We start from the raw sequence: 16,648 nt of genomic DNA, 5'->3' as shown, positions 1-16,648 counted from the left end.
AAGAAAATTCCAGATGGGTGTGGGACCTTCCTCACCATGTCTTTTGGGTATTGGATGGATCAGTTTATTAATTTAGTACCCTAAAAAAAATTCATGTTGAAAATAGATTGGATCTCACTCACAGAAGCAACTCTATTAAAAATGTATTTAGACCTCATTGAGAAACAGTTTTAAAAATGTATCCGTATCTTGAGGATGGGTTTATTCGAATCAAACCCTATTCAACCGGGGTATCATTTCCTTCATAGAGAGCTAAAAGATGTACTAGAGCTCTCCTATACATACACATGGAAACTCTTGCCTTTTAGTTAGCCAAAAAGATCCCCATGCTTAGTATGTGGCATGTGGATGGTGGTGGCTAGTAAATTGGTGCACAAGTTGGTTTGAATTGGTTAGAAAGAAATAATATATTAATATATGTTATGTGTTAGTTCATCAAAGATGATAGTGAGGGTATTCTTGTGATGGGGGGAAGATCATACATTTTTTTATTCAATTCTTATTGAAAATATCAATTGCATAGTTACATAAAGTTAAAGATTAGGCAAAAGAGACCAGAAATTGATGAGTATACAGAAGAAACAAAAAGAACATAGATTGAAAATTCTTTGAACTTTTCGTTTTCTTTTTTTCATGTTTTCTGGCGATAATGCTCAATTGAGTCACATTGCTTTTATGTATATACATACATATATAAAAACCTAGGAGGGGATCCTACCACCTTCAACTCCCTACAGCAAACAGACAACCTGGTGTTTAAGGAGGAGCAAAACAGATGGCTAGTATACAACTTGAAAAATGTCATTGCCCATCTTGGAGAACATCATATCTTACATCCAGGATAAACAAAATCCATATTTCACCACTTTGGATGTGGCAAAAATTGGAAACTAACCTAGACAAAAAACGTAATCTCCAGGTCGATTCGCTTTGCAGGAATCAAGATTGAAAAACTAGCTTGACCCATGGCCATCTCCTCTACTCGAGTAATTCCAGTCCTTGTCCCCGAATACTTCTTCAATCATAGTGCAAGTGGGCAACAAGTCAACTTTGCTTTTAGGGCAGCTAAAGAACCCGACATCCCATTCCTTGCCACTACAGGGCTCCAACACAAAATCATGACCACTGTCACTGCCCATACCCACAAAGCTTCGTGACCAATCTTTACCAATATCAGACTTCACATGTGGTGCTTTTGGAGTAACAGTAGTACAATTGCCATTTTCATCACCAAAACCATTTGGAAAATCTCTGTCCTCGTTCCTTGCTGTTGGTTCAGAACTGCACTTCTCAAATGCCTTATCAGCGCATCCTACTGATTCATAATTGACAACCTTATTTGTCTCATTGCTAATATCCTTGTATTCTTCCCAGACAGGGAGCCCGATGTCATCATACCTGTAGATCTCATTGCGGCCATAATCATCAAGATAAACAGGTGATTCAACAACCGAGTCTTCATCTTCGTCAGTCATTTTAGCTTCATCACCGGAAGACTCCTCGGGTGCTTGCCATTCATCATTGTCACTATCAACATTCAAGGGGTCAAACCTATTCTGCTCGGCTCGCCTTCTCAACATGAAGACATTGAAGTAGTAACTCACTATTTGCTTCATAGTCCGAGAAGGAAACTCAACGCTGAGATGGTTCCAGAAGTTCTTACCCACTGATGCGGGGTTTGAAAAGACAATGTCATGGAACAATTCCTGTTCTTCTTCACTCCACCTTAATGCCACTACCTCACCAATATCATAAAAACCCAGCTTGACAAAGGTCTCCTCCCCAAGTACTGTTTTAAGTTTTTCTCTTGCTTCAAAAACATGTTGCCGAGTGCATCTAATGGAACCTGCATCTTCACAAAGACAATCACCACTTCCACTCCCAGATCCAACACTCTCATCATTGTATCCAGCAGATTCCAGTTTGGGCATGGGAATGATAGAGGTCCCAGCAAGTCTATCATCATCATTAAGATGGCCATTGCTATCCGACTCCAAAGCTTGGGAAGTAATATCTGCTTTACATGTTTCCTCTGAATAACAGGTTTTCTTCTTCTCATGTCCAACAAAATCTGGTAAATCTGCCTGGTAATCAGGACCAATAGGAACCAACTTTCGAGGAGGACTTCTCATAAGAGAAGAATATATCAGTTTTGAGCGAGAAACATTCCTAAATGATGGAAGGTCAAGATTGTAATGCTCAGGCGACACTAAAATGTGATAAGGACCCTCTGACTTAACATCTTCTTCACTGGTGCTGCTAGTGGCCCAGGACGAATTCGAAGCAGAACCAGGAATGCCTGGCTCTATGTCTCTCTCAGAGCTACGAACATCAGCAGCACATGCACTATCAAATTTCTCCTCACGTGTGAATTGGCTTTTCAGTGGAGTGTCCTCACCTTCACCTACCAAATATTAGCACCCATATTTAGTATATATCATACAAGAATACAATAAGAAACTGTTCATGTTAACAACATTTCTAGCAAGTAAAGAACATTAGAGAATAGTAGCTTAGACCTATTCAATCAACAAAACATTAGATTGAATTTCTTATAGAAGTTAAAGAATCCTTCATTCACCTGATGAGTGAGACTTCAAAGCTATTGGTTCCTGAGAAACCCCCAAAGAATCTAGCTGATCACTAGGCTCTACATGCCTAGGTTGCTTGGATGAAAGCTCCTGCAACTCCTGGTCAAATGGCCGTTTTTGCACCATGATTATCTGCAAAGGGAAATTTAAACAGGGGTTTAAGCAACAGAACAAAGTGCAGGGAGCTTAAAGGGCACAAGTTTTTAATATTTACATATGTGCAAGAAATAAAAACCACATTCAAACTTGACATTGAAATAACAGGATCAGAAAGGCTAATTTAAATATTTACATATGTGCAAGAAAATAAAAAAACCTTGCAACATAACTCACTGTCTTTCAAATGCTAAAAGACTAAGAACAAAGTAGTTGTGTGGTTCATAGGATCAATATGCTAATGGTAGTACAATGCTGACATTCACCTCCCATCACATCTTTCATTGACTTTATGCTAAGAGCCTAAGACTACACAGTGCATGCTACCAACAGAGAATTCCATAACGAAGCTCAATTGTACATTAGTAGCTAGGCTTGTTCTTAGTTCTGATAGATTCCAACTAAGCTCAAAAGATAAGGGAAAAGAATATTTGAAGTTAGCATATGCTCCAAATTTATTAGAGTACATACTAGACTAGAGTTTTTAAGCATTGGGATAAATGTCTTGAGTACATTTACTTTTCATCTTCAGAAAAGACAAACTAATACTTGATTGAAGACAGGTGGGTCCAGAAAACTGAAACAGAGTGAAGTATTTCAATTAAAAATGGTCCATAAAACAGTTTTATTTTTTGACTGAAAGTTTACTTACAGATGAGCCACTGTAATTAGCTTTATCTCAGAAATATGTGAATAACGAACTATATGCTTCCCAAATTTACAAAAACAATAGGAAGAGAAGATGATTAAAGATTCAGTTTAATACGCCAAATGATCAGAAATCAAAAAATAAAAATAAAATAAAAATCGGATACCTCAAATTGGAGGCGTCTTCTTCAAATTGAAGAGCAGATCTTTCAATCAGAGCTAATCTCAATGGATTAACCTAAGAAAATTAATTAAAACTAAATTTTTTTTCTTGGAAAAATAGATTAACAAAAAAAACCTAACCCTAGATCCCCAAATTGAAAATCACAAATTAAAATCAAAAAACACAAACTTTAAAACGCAATCGAACTTAATTTTATAGATCTGACGAATTCCTGGTAAAATACAGCGATTGAAACGAAAATCCCCAAATTCCCAAAAGAAATTTTACCGGAAAAAAAAATCGAATCTTGTCTTCTTAAAAACAACAAAAAAGAAAGATCCCCAGCTTCCCAGGCAGTAAATTTATGGTATATACAAAAACGAGCACCGAATTAAACAGATCTGGTTGAAAAAGATGATATTTGAAACCCTAACCTCAAAATCGAAGATCTCAACGACCAGAGGCGAGAAAGATATAGATCGAAAGAGAATAAAGAGAATTGAAAAAATGGAATGGTAATTCGATGATGGATAGAAGAAATCAATCTCGAATCGAAAGAGAAAAAACGGGTTAAAAAAGGGGGGAAATTTGGGATGTTGACGAAGAAAAAGGGTAAAGCTAGGGTTAGCCGATATGTGAAATCGGCGCGTTCTAAAATATTAACGTGAAAGGGATTTTGGTCGAAAATGGATCCTTAGTTACAGGTAATTACACCAACTGCCCTTTTCAGCCTATTGTGATTTGTGAAAATCGGGTTGACCCACATATATCCAAAATTATAATACGGAGCAGTAAATTTGTGGGTCAAATCAGAATTTTTGGATTAGGAAATTTAGGATGGTCCATAATTGAGATTTGCGTTGATTTCCATTCGATTAAACTTTAAAATATATAGTAGGAAAGGATTTAGAGTTTTTGTTTTTAGAGGAAATCCACTCCTGATAATTAGAAGAGAACAGGATTTTCCGAGCAATTAAGTGGACCACCAAGTTCGCAGATCGTTTAACAAATATAAAATTAATACAGAAGTTCATAGCTAATTTCCTAGTGTCCTCAAGGACTAAATCAAAAGAGGAGTCACAATTAAATTTTTTGAGTTCTTGAATAACCAACCAAGCATTCGATTCGACTTGGATAGAGTCTATCCCCAATTTCTTCAGTCACTTCAGTGCTTCTCTAACAAAAACTGTTCCAGTCTGCTTTGGTTGGTATAAACCACTCCATCTCTCTCTTTAACTGTTACAAATCTCACTTATGAGTCTTTCACGATAAATCACATACTTGTAGTTCTGGAAACCTTGTCATTTAATGCTATTTATAGGAAGTGGGTTTGACATGCTAGACTTTTGCGGTAACTTTGCGTCAATGTTATGATCACTTGTAACAAAGTGAGCTTGACAAGTTGACATGGTACACTTTAGTGATGGAGATGAGTAGTCGGCAGATCAATAGCGCAATGACAGTCCTTATGGTGAGCTATCTCACCAACTAGTTAGGCATAGGTGAATCTGCTCAATCCAATTCAAGGTGAGTGGATGCAACCACAAGTCTATTATGAGTATTATCTCGACCACTGCTAGTAAATTCAACAACTAAGTACACCTAGTTTTATGAGTTTATTATTTGAGTTATTAATTGTGTTGTCTTATAATCCCATCATTCTTACTATTTCAAATAATGTAATGCCTTATAAGAATAAAATATAATTTTAAAGCCATTTATCAATGTTATGGTACATCTAAAAATCCTGAAACCAAATTAGTTAGTCCCACGTTGTAGCCATATTAGTTTATTCCCCCGTTAACGGCATTGGCAATGCGAATCAACTTTGGAAAAAACGTTACATCTCATCCTAAGCGCTCACTTCATATTCCTATTTTGTTCAAACAAACATTGGCAAGAATGGCGACTACTGCCACTGCTCCGGCGAGTATTCTCAGCCCGACCCTGAAACATAGCCCCCGGCATCGCAGCAGCCTCTACGACTCTTATGAACTCCAAGCCATAACCAAACAACTCAATCGCGCTATTAATGGCTCGCCATCTCCTACTGTCAGAAACCCTGCATATCAAGCTTTATTCTGTATCCATAAAGATTTCGCGAAAGCTCCGAAGGGAATCTCTAACACAAAATTTAGTATTGAAGCAAGTAATAAGAATGAGAAAGTGAGAGCATGCCTAATCAGGAGCTTGTGGAGCAGGTTCAGAAAGAGCATGGTGAAGAGCAAGTGAAGATTTCCAAGCTGTGGAAAGACCTGTCAGTTATATGAAGTAACAGAGAGCAATAAGAATAGCACCACAAAAATATATTTGTATTCTTGAAGGTCCAAATAGAGATGGACAAACTTCCTCAAATTGTACTGTGCAAGTTAATAGAACCTCAACTCAATTTCATAAGATTTTTGGGACAAAATTTACATTTTAGTAGTACCGCAACAAAATTTTCCTTTACACACCAACCTTGTCCAGTTCATGTACAGACAAGTTCTCCCACATATTTTTTGTGCACACAAATTATGACACAAAAGCACACAAGAAATTTCTGGGCAAGCTATAACTCAACAGTAACTAACACAAGATCTAAACCCAAAAGTATAAGTGTGGTATAAGAAAACATCTAGGACAGTCGAAGTGCCATTTCTTGAAGAAGTGCTCTCTTCTGTGATGCATTAATCACTTGACTAGATTCAGCACTCTCGAGTACATCAGCAATTATGGCAGCAGCGTGACCAAGTGGCTCCTCTGCTGCTCTCTTTAGCATGAAGGCCTGTAGAGCAATTGAGAAAATTAATATTATGCTTGGTTCAAATTAAGCATGATCTGAACAGCAGGGAAATAGAGGCAGCCTACACCATGCTTTATTAAGCAATAAATATCAAGTCATATTATAGAGTGGGCAGACGGAGAAGGGAATAGTGACTAGTGAGATACCTGTCCATGGTGTGTTATGGTCAATGTGCAGGGTGGTTGATACCAAGGCTCTCCATCTATTTGGACAGGAAAGGCAGCAAAAAGTTGGATTTTGATGGATTGACCCTGAGCAAGCCTCCTAGCTTTAGATAGCCCTACCTTTATAGTGAAACAAATATAAAAGGTCATCAACATTTCAGCTCAAAAAGCTATTGATAACCGATTTAATAATCACTACAGTAATATATTACTCCACACTTCATAAACATGGAACTAACACCAAAAAATACCTGAAGCTTCCCAAGATGCCATGTCCCTGAAATGCTGACAACTTCTAGTATCTTATCATGCATGGATTGAGGATCCAAATTATCGTAGCTTTCATCCTCATTCTGCCACAGGTCCACACCTCCCATATAACTGCCAATATTAGCTACAAGAACACCCTCTGCATCCTGATAACAATAGATATGTCACGACAGAATTCAAATTATTAAAGGGAAACATTAGATCAAGAATTATACACACTCTGGAAAAAGAATGTTGATAACTAATTAAGCCTATCATTAGTAGAGAAACACCAAATCAGGTAACTCTAGTCATAAGCAACTTTACATGCATGATGCATCTTCCATAGTTCTATACAAACCTCAGGAACCTCAATTTCAACACCATCCACTTCCACTCGGACTTGCCAAGGAAAATCTGCAAAAGTCCTATCCATGATACTTCTGGCACCTTCTCTAGCATAAAGAACTTTGTTCATGAACTGCAATAGTATTAATTAAAGTTTCAGACCATAAAGTGTGCCTAAGGAAATAAGTATTAACTATATATTTACATGATCCCAACAAATGTGCACATGAATTAATAACTACAACAACATGAAAGAGGAGACATGTTATAAGGATCCGATGTTGCTGACTTAAAGCAGTAGCCATTAGGCAGCCAACTTACCTATAAATGCCCAAAATTAATATTAACAACTTAGAAAGAATACATTAGAAACAATAATATAAATCTATTGTGTCAAATTACCTTTTTGGTAAGTATTGTATCACATTATTTTACGGAATACCCTCAGGATCTATAATGATTGATTATGGATACTCATTCAAACACATAAATTCTCTCTTCTCATGCATAGTTTTACACAAAAGGTTTATGCTTTTAGGCTATATCCTTTAAGCTTGAATTGAATCCTAAAAATTAGGCATTACATTCAGAATAATAATAATAATAATAATAATAATAATAATAATGTGATAATATGCTAAAAAGTTCCAAAAACCTCCCCTCCTGGTCCACACACACACCCCAAAGCACTCCAATGGAAAAGTAATGATTAAATTACCTGATTGTAGAACTTTTCTGGGTTCTCCTCCCTCAGATTATGTATTTCCAATGCAACTTTCGCATCACATCCAACCCCTGCATAGCAATAGCCCAGACTTCAGAGACAAAGATCTTAGCTGTATTATTATGCACATAGCACACAAGCTGCAAACATACAATTCAACAAAAAATTCCCAAATGCCAAAAATATTAAGTTATGAATTAGAATCAAATGAGAGAGCTCAAGAATATAGGGACAAAAATAGGTCACTTAAATAATACTGCAAATACATCTTTCAAATAATAATAATATTGCAAATACAGATGCTTCTTAAACATTGAAGTTAGTCATTACCTCCTATACCGCCTCTTTTTTCCTTTTTGGCATAGCTCACTTTCCCAAATTCAACAAAGGTCCTTTTAGGTCTATTATGAGACAATTTTGAATATTATATTCTGGTTGTCAAACAGAAGCACATTAAGATCGTGTCTTTCCATATATGACAATCTCAAATGTGTCCTAACTTTTGAGTTTGTGCACGTGAACGCTTGTCCTTTATATCATCACACATTATAACACATCTCCCAGTATTATTCTATTTCATAAAAATATTGAGTAGTGGCAATAAACATGGAATTTGTTCTGTCTCAAGTAGAGAACTGTTAAAGTAATTGAGAAGTCAAAGAGTAATGGGAACACAAGTAATAATCATTAATCACTAATTACTATATACAGAATCCAGTCACCTAAAATAATCTTTACCACAGATTAGTTATCTAGTCAAATAAAAGCGCTATATCATTTTATAACTGTAGCTATTGATGTACTTAAAGCATCTACTTATTTTATACTCCGTACATGTTTCCATGGTCAAGATAATCAGTCAACATACCAAGGTAATTGTTCATGAATTTAGGTGGTTCAAGCTGCTTTCCTTGTTGATATGAAACAGAGACTTTCCATCGATCAAGGACAGTGACTGCAGCTTGTTCTATGTCATTAAGAAGTGTGCAAAGGCCTCCTTCTCTCTCAACTGAGCCCAAACCACGACCCCAAGAAAGAACTCGAGCCAAATCATTTCCTGTCCCAGCAGGAAGTATGGCCACTGGTGGGGGTGAAACAAAGTTTTGCTTGTCTATGGCATTTAAAACCCAGCCCACTGTACCATCACCTCCACATACTAGTATTCTGAAGTGGGGTACCTTTCTGAACAAAAAGAGGCCAGCTTCGGGTCCCTGTGCTGAACTCAACTCAAATACCTAACAAGGAGCAGTTGTGCAATATGTTTGGCAATGTCAGATTAACTGGTAGATAAGTTCTTAAGCAGCTCAAAGATAGAAACTCAATCTACACATAAATTAATGTTTCATGATAATTAAAAATGGATGGTTCACATAGGACACCAAAATGATCATTCACAAAGAAGAAATTTTAAGACAAATTCATGTGCTGCAATGGAAAATCCAAAAGTGAGAAGGTATTTTTTATATCAACTAGAATAAAAGTGCAGTATAGACGTATAGTCACAGCAGTATATTATTGAATAAATTCTATTTGTATGTCATTGACACCTCTGTTGGTGAGCGTATCTATTGCATTATCTGCAGCATATATAAAGGAAATGATCTGATCTGACCTGCACGGGATTTAGAAGGATGTTTAATCGTCGCCTAAGTGAACTTCCTCGTTGAGCTCCACTTTTCTTGTTAATGAAAACTAGCAGAGGTCTAACATCAGAAGGCAATTCAGTCACCTCATATTTCTGTCTCATCCCTATAGATTGAGCCTCGTCCTTTTGATTAATAGAGGAACTTTTCTTTAAACTAGCCTTGGTTTCTAGCTTCTTAACATCACCATCCTGCTCCTTGTCAACGCTCTCTGAATGTATACCACCGTTACAGTTCTCATCCATTATATGGGAGCCATTTACTGCTTGACTACTATCAGCAGTGCTTTCAGTAGAAGGATCATCAACAGCATTCGCATTTCCTGTTTCTGCAGAAACCTCATTTCTGTGTTTCTCATGTCCATGTTTGTATTTTTTGCTTTGGCTTCTAATAGTAGCACGAACAGAGGATGCAAACTCATTGGCTCCATGAGTAATAGAGCTAAGTAATCCACCAGAAGAAGTTCGACGCAATTCTTTAACATAAAGTGGTGACAGAATAAGCCTTCTGAAAGGGCCCAAGTCACAAATATCGCCTATCTCATTACACATACTACTATGGCAATCAACATGAACCAAACGCTGACACCATAAGCAGCACCAAATAGGGGATCCACCAAGGAAAGATCCACTGCATGGCTCTTCACAGTAGCTGCAGAAAGAAGTCTCATCTGGTAGATCAGCTACCTCTGTCCACCGAACTGCCCACTGATGCACCACATGCTTAAATCCAACCATAGAAACACACTTGCAATCCTTGTGAGCAGCTGACGAGCAACTCAGGTGAGCTGCTGCACCACATACGCTGCATCTATTAAAAACACCCTCCAAAGGACCAAGCGTTTGTGAGGGAGAAATAGACTTTAAGCATACGAAACAGTTTAGACTTTTCCCTCGAGAAACATCATCCAGATCCCAATTGTGTGGAGCAGCAGGAACTTTGTGTCTTGCTTTCGGATGTTTCTTCGACCTAGCAATGGCTTTCATCCAACCCAAGTTTATATTCCTTCTCCATTGAAAAGCAGTGTAAAAAATAGTCAAAATCCCTATTAACCCCGCAACCACACAAGACAGAATGAAAACCCGAGATTCTGCCATTTCTGAGTGATTCTTAACAATCCAACTCGGAAACAGAAAATCAGGTTCCCGGAAATCTTCCATCTCTCTAGACTCCTATACTCTTCACATTCTGTAATCAAAAGCAACAGCAACTGAACTGAAAAATTCTTTGCAGCCTCATTACTACACACACCATCCTACTCCTAAACCTCCGAGCTGACGGAGAACTCGGGGGAGACAATTACCCCCAAATTACCTGCAAAACACACAATAATCATCTCACTAAGCCAATGACAGAATGGAGATCAGGTTCCACCAGAACTATAACCTCATCCCCCTAACAAAATTTTAATCCATTCTTATTAATCATGAAAACACAACGAACAAGGAAATTCCGCAGCAAAAGCATATCACTCCAAGGCAAGAAAAACACACAAAAAGCAAAAGCAAAAGCAAAAGCAAAAACAGAAATAAATAATGAGATTGAGATCATTAATTGATGTGATCATCCACGATCATGCTAAATGCAAACATGAATCAATGGAAAGAGTATCGAGAAAGCAGCTCACGAAGGATCTAGATAGTGTGTCGGTAGCGAACCCTAGCAGAGAGAGGGCGCGAAATCGGAATCGGAACAAAAGAAGAGCGAAAAGGGGAGAGGAATATATATACTCCGTATATATATATATATTATTTGATGAATATTGAGACACTAAAATGGGAATAGAAAATCTATGAAAATTGGTTGAAAGCTGAAATTCAATCAATTACAGAGATTCTTGAGATTCTATTTATTGAATGAGCTTCTACAGAGGGACACAGCGTCCGGAGATTCTCAGAACGGCACGTGGCAGGCAGATGGAGCGACAGGGTGTCATCGTGTGGGTCCCAACATAAGAAAAGAGTATTCTAGTATTCAATATTTCACTATTATGAGATTAATTATGATTTCATTGAAAATGATCTAACATATTACCAACTCAAATAAAAATTGATCTTAATTGTATTAAAAATCTACTTATCAACTACTCTAAATTGATAAGTTCATTATAAGATTCTCATGTTTTTCTTCAATCTTCAAGTTGTAAGTCTACATGTACTTTTCCATTTCTTTTTTTATTATTTGAAGCTTTGGATCTTTTTTTATGAATTGCTCTTTATTGGAGTAGGATTCATCAATTCTCACCACAGTAAAAAGTCTAGATATTATAGTTAAATGGTAGTTGAATGTCAAACGAGCTTATTGCTCTCCCTACCAACAAATCATGGTTCCACCCTTGTTCACAACCATATGTTAATACAATTATACTCCGTAATATGAAATTGAAGATGATGATTAGAGAACAATTGGCTTGATTTGATTTTATCAGTTTGAGTCGATTAATTATGAATAGCCTAAACTGATTTACTTCATCTTAAAAATACAATGTCAGCTTCACTCATAACACGCATTTAAATACTGAGTATGGTTAATTTTGTAAATCAAATAAAATGATTGGGTTTACGCAAGTGAGGTCCTATTTCGGGACCCATAGAGTACCGTTTCGTCGTCGGGAAGGAACTGGAAATGGGCATTTGGCGTTGATCGACATGACGGGAAATTATTTCGGGAGCCATATGGTGGGGTTCGGTTTTACTTTTGTCAACCATATTGAGTTATTGACGACGTGCGGGACATACGATGTTAACACGGTTTTGATCGACATGGTTTCCTCAGTACACTTCTTTTTTTTCTTTTTTTTGTTCTTTTATTCCCCCTGGTACAACACATCATATTTTTTTAGTTTAATAAAGTTTACGGTGTTGGAAATAAAACTTTACAAATAGACTTGTCGGTAATAAAAATGACTTTAGGTCTCTAAACTCAATCAAACCCACTGCACGTTAACATTATGTCACAAATGTCATTTTCAGTGTGTTTAGGAATCTCCGATTTTTTTAATTATATATATGGATTAAGAATCAAATTTCTAAAGAAGGTTAAGATGAGATTCAAAGATTTTAAACCCTAACTATTTTTAAATTCCTTTCAAATTTTAATTTGTTGGTGAAAAGTAGTTGTAACTAATGATTCAAATTAATTATAACGTTACCGATATATATGAGATGATTCAAGTGCGAAGGGTCTTCAAAGTGAAAAATGTGTGAGATATGAGTAGGGTTGTTAACGAACCGAACATAAACGAACGGAGGTTGTTCGTGTTCGTTTGTTAAGGATTTTGGAGTGTTCGCGTTCGTGTTCGTTTGTTAAGGTTTTTGAAAATCTTGTTCGTGTTCGTTTGTTAAACGTTTGTTAGTGTTCGTTAACGTTCGCGAACGTGTTCATTAATATTAACAAGCACGTTCACAAACATATTCATTTACGTTCATGAACACGTTAGTGAACACTTAATAACCAAACACCTGCACATGTTCATGAGCACAATTTGTTCGTGAACAATAAATAATCTACGTTCACGAACAATTATCAAAGAAACAACACAACTACAAAATATATATATATGTTTGTGATCATGTTCACGAACACTATTAAACAAACACTTAACGATCTTGTTCGCGAACATTACTAAACGAACACAAACGAGCTTGTTCACGAACACTACTAAACGAACACAAACGAGCTTGTTCGCGAACACTTAGCAAACGAGCTTATCATTGTTCAGACTCTGTTCGTTTATTAACCGAGCTCCAAATTTTGTTCGTTTACCTTAACAAATGAACATAAACGAACGCTTACCGAGCTCGAACACGAGTAGTTTGTCGAAAGCTCTGTTCGCTAACACCCCTAGATATGAGACATTGATCTAGATTATATTAACAATTCAAAATGAAAGAAATTAAAAAAAAAAAAAAAAAAAACTTCTTAGCAACATGGATGCGAATGATCTTGTTACAAACTAGTATTAATGTTAAGAAAGTCAATCGATTTAAAATGTTTAAAAAAGGCAATACAATTTAGTAAACGTTAATATGCTCTTACAATAGCATAAATACTTTAAAAAAAAAAAAAAAAAAAACTAGATTGAACTTCTAACAGGTCCTCTTCCATAGAAAAACATGGTGGAAACATATAGGGCCGTTCATTTAGTTAATAACGTAATCAAATAATGATTTAATTGTTAATTGAGTCGAATTTCATATTTTTGATTTAATCAAACACGATATTTTTAAATTTTGGTTGATTTACATTTTTTTGAATCAAATTAACCAATAATTAAAATTTTTAAAAATCAATAATGGTTAACTGAACTAAAATATTGCAATTAAAGAAATGATTAATTGAAATTTGCTAATTTTGTCAATTACCGACTTTCAGCGAATTATGCACACCCTTAACTATATAAACCCAATTGTTCATATTGAATCATTGGAAACCATCACAAGTATAACTTACCTATATTTGAACAAAAAATGTCATGTTGTCCAAACCAACCTAGCTAGTAGGTCATTTTTAAATATCTTATCGGCCAACAAATCAGAGACCACCAACTAAATGTATACTCATTAATGAAGCCTCCATTACTAATCACGTCGTCATACATTTGCAATTCGAACTAAATTCAAATTAGTCGTTGATGATAAGATTTTTGGTTCTATATTTGGAAAATAAAAAATATAGTAAATGAGTGTCCATCTTCAAACCGGAAGTACCTGTCAATCCGAGTTGTAGAGGCAAGCCCTACGCAGTACGAAGTGTCGCATCTACTTTTTCACACTAACGACGCAGCAATCTTAAAACACATCGTCCCCTTTCTTCGTAAGTATCGCCTCCTCAACCTCGGTTAGGTGCTTCGTTCTATATTACTCTGCCATTTTCTCATCAGTTTCACCGCCGCTTCTCCTCTACAAATCCCTCCGCTCCGCACCTCCACAATTCCTGCCTCACTTCTTGGATTTGGGTTTTTCGGTGTTTTTTTGCCTCTCTCAATGGCTTCTTTCACCGTCCCTTCTCCCAAAACCTCCGCTTTCTTGAGTGGCGCCCAGACCCGCCAGCTTCTTCCGCCCCAGAACTCCGTTTCTTTCCGATCTGGGCCGAGATCCGGGCCCGCATTGCAGGTTTGCTTCCATTTCTCTTCGGAATATTCGAGATATGAATATAAATGTGGTAAAGATTTGATTTTTTTTTTTAAATCTTCTTTCTTAATTCTTATCGCCCAGGGTGGTTTTAAGGTGCGTGCGCAGATCAGTGAGGTAAATTGAGCTTCTTTTTTTGTTCATTAAAAGCAATTGATCCAGAGTGTAGATGTTTGTGTGATTTATGGTTAAAAACATTTCTTTAGGGCTGGGATTTTTTAATGTCGATTGTTTCAAATATTAAGGTTGCTGCCATTGAGAAATCGGCGAATTCTAAGCCAGTTGTAGAGAAAAAGACTGATGAAGAAATTCCCAAAGCTGAGAAGACTATCCCAGATGCTTCCTCAATTTCAGCATTCATGTCTCAAGCAGCCCAGCTTGTTGAGTGAGCACAGTTTCATATTCAGATGAATACTTCTCAGCTTGTTTGGTGGTTTGTTTTATTTAATTTAATTTAATTTTTGTCAAATATATGATTAGGCTTGTGGATTCAAGAGACATTGTTGAGTTGCAGCTAAAGCAGAATGGCTGTGAAATCGTTATAAGGAAGAAGGAAGCGTTGCAGCAAAACGTTGCACCTGCTCCCATTATTATGCAACAGCCCGCCATCCCGCAGGCCTATGCTCAGCCCCAGCTGCCTCCTCCTGCTGCTGCTCCCGCTCCAGCTCCTGCTAAAGCAGTGCCTGCCCTTCCAGCCCCTTCGAAGCCAGCTTCATCTCATCCTCCATTTAAGTGTCCCATGGCGGGAACATTTTACCGCTCCCCTGCCCCAGGGGCACCGGCTTTTGTGAAGGTACATGATTAAGGTTGCTTTCATTTTATATTTGATTCGACCATGTTGTGTTCTGTTGCTCGTTTGCAACTGTGTATGCTTATTTACTCATCCATTCGGTAGCTTTTAATTAAGTATCCAAGTAAAGCAGAAGATGGAGAGCTAGATAAAGTTCTATGCATTAAATTAGACAGATTAAGTAATTACAACCTCTGCAGAGGGTTATAGATAAAGTTCTATGCATTAAATTAGACAGATAAAGTTCTATGTATTGTACTTTCAGTTATAATAACCGTAAGAGATTCCGTGCTAATATAGACAGATTAAGTAATTACAACCTCTGCAGAGGGTTACTTTGCGTCTTGGCTAGGTTCTATAGTCGGTCCCCCCCTCCCCCCTCCCCTCTTACCGGACTTTTCCTTATACTTTCTAGTTTCTATTTTCGTATTGTCATGTCAATTATATTTGTGTTTTCCCAGGTAGGAGACAAAGTCCAAAAAGGGCAAGTACTTTGCATCATTGAGGCAATGAAACTGATGAATGAAATTGAGGTGGGTTCCTTGCTCAATGATTCACTTATGTGGGGTTCAATCACATTTTATGTTTTCTTGACAAATGTGGAATGCCATAATCCAGAACATTAATATGTTGAAAAGTAACGTTAATACTTGTTAATTTGTATTGTTAAGATCTTATAATCTACATGACCATAGGTCAATTGTATTGTTTTGATAAATGCTTAGAGGTTGCAAATGATCGTATTTTTTTTAAAACACAATTTATCAGGCTGATCAATCTGGGACTATAGTCGAGATAGTAGCTGAAGATGGCAAGCCTGTCAGTGTGGACACAGTATGTCTCTATCTTTCTTTCAGACACGTTTTGCATGCCTTCTATCTCTATTTCAGTTCATTTGTGCCGCTGTGTATATATATAACTTCTAATTCCTCCTTGCAGCCCTTGTTTGTCATTGCGCCCTGAAGAACAGAGTGAATGCTTCTGATAGGATCATAGTTGGGAGGCGCACCACGAGTTGTTCCAAAGTAGTGCAGCTGTACTATCATCGTATTTATAAATTGTATTTGATTATTTTGGTATTACAAATTTTGGAACAGATCAAGTGATATAAAGATTGTGGATTATTCTCTTCTGTTTTTTACTTGTATGATTATCCCTCTGTTGAAGTTATATGTTTAATGAACAGTGAAGATTCATGTATGTGTGCTATTCCTTTGGGAAACCAATCACAAAATATGCTTATACTACTATCCAT

The 16,648-nt window shown here is 36.8% G+C and overlaps 3 protein-coding genes across 5 annotated transcripts; 1 reads left to right on the top strand and 2 right to left on the bottom strand.

Annotated features, from left to right (window-relative positions):
- Positions 1-565: 565 nt before the first annotated feature.
- Positions 566-4,218, bottom strand: LOC116022369. 3 transcript variants are annotated; one of them, XM_031263069.1, is made up of 4 exons: positions 3,993-4,218; positions 3,563-3,633; positions 2,582-2,723; positions 566-2,404 (listed from the first exon to the last, which is right to left on the bottom strand). In XM_031263069.1, the coding sequence occupies exons 3-4, from the start codon at positions 2,715-2,717 to the stop codon at positions 954-956; spliced, it is 1,587 nt and encodes a 528-aa protein (XP_031118929.1). In that variant the 5' UTR covers positions 2,718-2,723; positions 3,563-3,633; positions 3,993-4,218; the 3' UTR covers positions 566-953. The 3 variants fall into 3 exon arrangements, with proteins under 3 accessions (XP_031118929.1, XP_031118928.1, XP_031118931.1); XM_031263068.1 differs by having other exon boundaries at positions 3,563-4,218; XM_031263071.1 differs by lacking the exon at positions 3,563-3,633.
- Positions 4,219-5,921: 1,703 nt separating this feature from the next.
- Positions 5,922-11,288, bottom strand: LOC116022328 (diacylglycerol kinase 1). Its single transcript, XM_031262981.1, has 8 exons — positions 11,099-11,288; positions 9,441-10,785; positions 8,697-9,063; positions 7,823-7,899; positions 7,118-7,237; positions 6,759-6,923; positions 6,490-6,627; positions 5,922-6,325 (listed from the first exon to the last, which is right to left on the bottom strand). Exons 2-8 carry the CDS (start codon positions 10,629-10,631, stop codon positions 6,176-6,178), a joined length of 2,208 nt encoding a protein of 735 aa, XP_031118841.1. The 5' UTR covers positions 10,632-10,785; positions 11,099-11,288; the 3' UTR covers positions 5,922-6,175.
- A 2,932-nt stretch (positions 11,289-14,220) lies between these two features.
- LOC116022027 (biotin carboxyl carrier protein of acetyl-CoA carboxylase 2, chloroplastic-like) lies at positions 14,221-16,643 on the top strand. Its single transcript, XM_031262575.1, has 7 exons — positions 14,221-14,585; positions 14,688-14,720; positions 14,849-14,988; positions 15,084-15,396; positions 15,855-15,926; positions 16,162-16,227; positions 16,333-16,643. Exons 1-7 carry the CDS (start codon positions 14,457-14,459, stop codon positions 16,354-16,356), a joined length of 777 nt encoding a protein of 258 aa, XP_031118435.1. The 5' UTR covers positions 14,221-14,456; the 3' UTR covers positions 16,357-16,643.
- The last annotated feature ends 5 nt before the right edge of the window (positions 16,644-16,648 follow it).

Source organism: Ipomoea triloba, chromosome 6 (genome assembly GCF_003576645.1).
Source record: "Ipomoea triloba cultivar NCNSP0323 chromosome 6, ASM357664v1".
In the NCBI taxonomy this organism is placed as follows: Eukaryota; Viridiplantae; Streptophyta; class Magnoliopsida; order Solanales; family Convolvulaceae; genus Ipomoea; species Ipomoea triloba.
The sequence above is the reverse complement of the archived record's forward strand: the minus strand, read 5'-3'. Positions and strand labels throughout refer to the sequence as shown.

Coding starts and splice junctions, on each gene's coding strand:
- LOC116022027 (XM_031262575.1), top strand. CDS start 14,457: ATGGCTTCTTTCACCGTCCCTTCTCCCAAAACCTCCGCTTTCTTGAGT. Junction 14,586..14,687: donor GATCCGGGCCCGCATTGCAG/GTTTGCTTCCAT, acceptor CTTATCGCCCAG/GGTGGTTTTAAGGTGCGTGC. Junction 15,397..15,854: donor GGGCACCGGCTTTTGTGAAG/GTACATGATTAA, acceptor GTGTTTTCCCAG/GTAGGAGACAAAGTCCAAAA.
- LOC116022369 (XM_031263068.1), bottom strand. CDS start 2,717: ATGGTGCAAAAACGGCCATTTGACCAGGAGTTGCAGGAGCTTTCATCC. Junction 2,405..2,581: donor TTTGAAGTCTCACTCATCAG/GTGAATGAAGGA, acceptor AATATTTGGTAG/GTGAAGGTGAGGACACTCCA.
- LOC116022328 (XM_031262981.1), bottom strand. CDS start 10,631: ATGGAAGATTTCCGGGAACCTGATTTTCTGTTTCCGAGTTGGATTGTT. Junction 9,064..9,440: donor TCCTTCTAAATCCCGTGCAG/GTCAGATCAGAT, acceptor GCTCCTTGTTAG/GTATTTGAGTTGAGTTCAGC. Junction 7,238..7,822: donor CAGAAAAGTTCTACAATCAG/GTAATTTAATCA, acceptor ATACTATTGCAG/TTCATGAACAAAGTTCTTTA.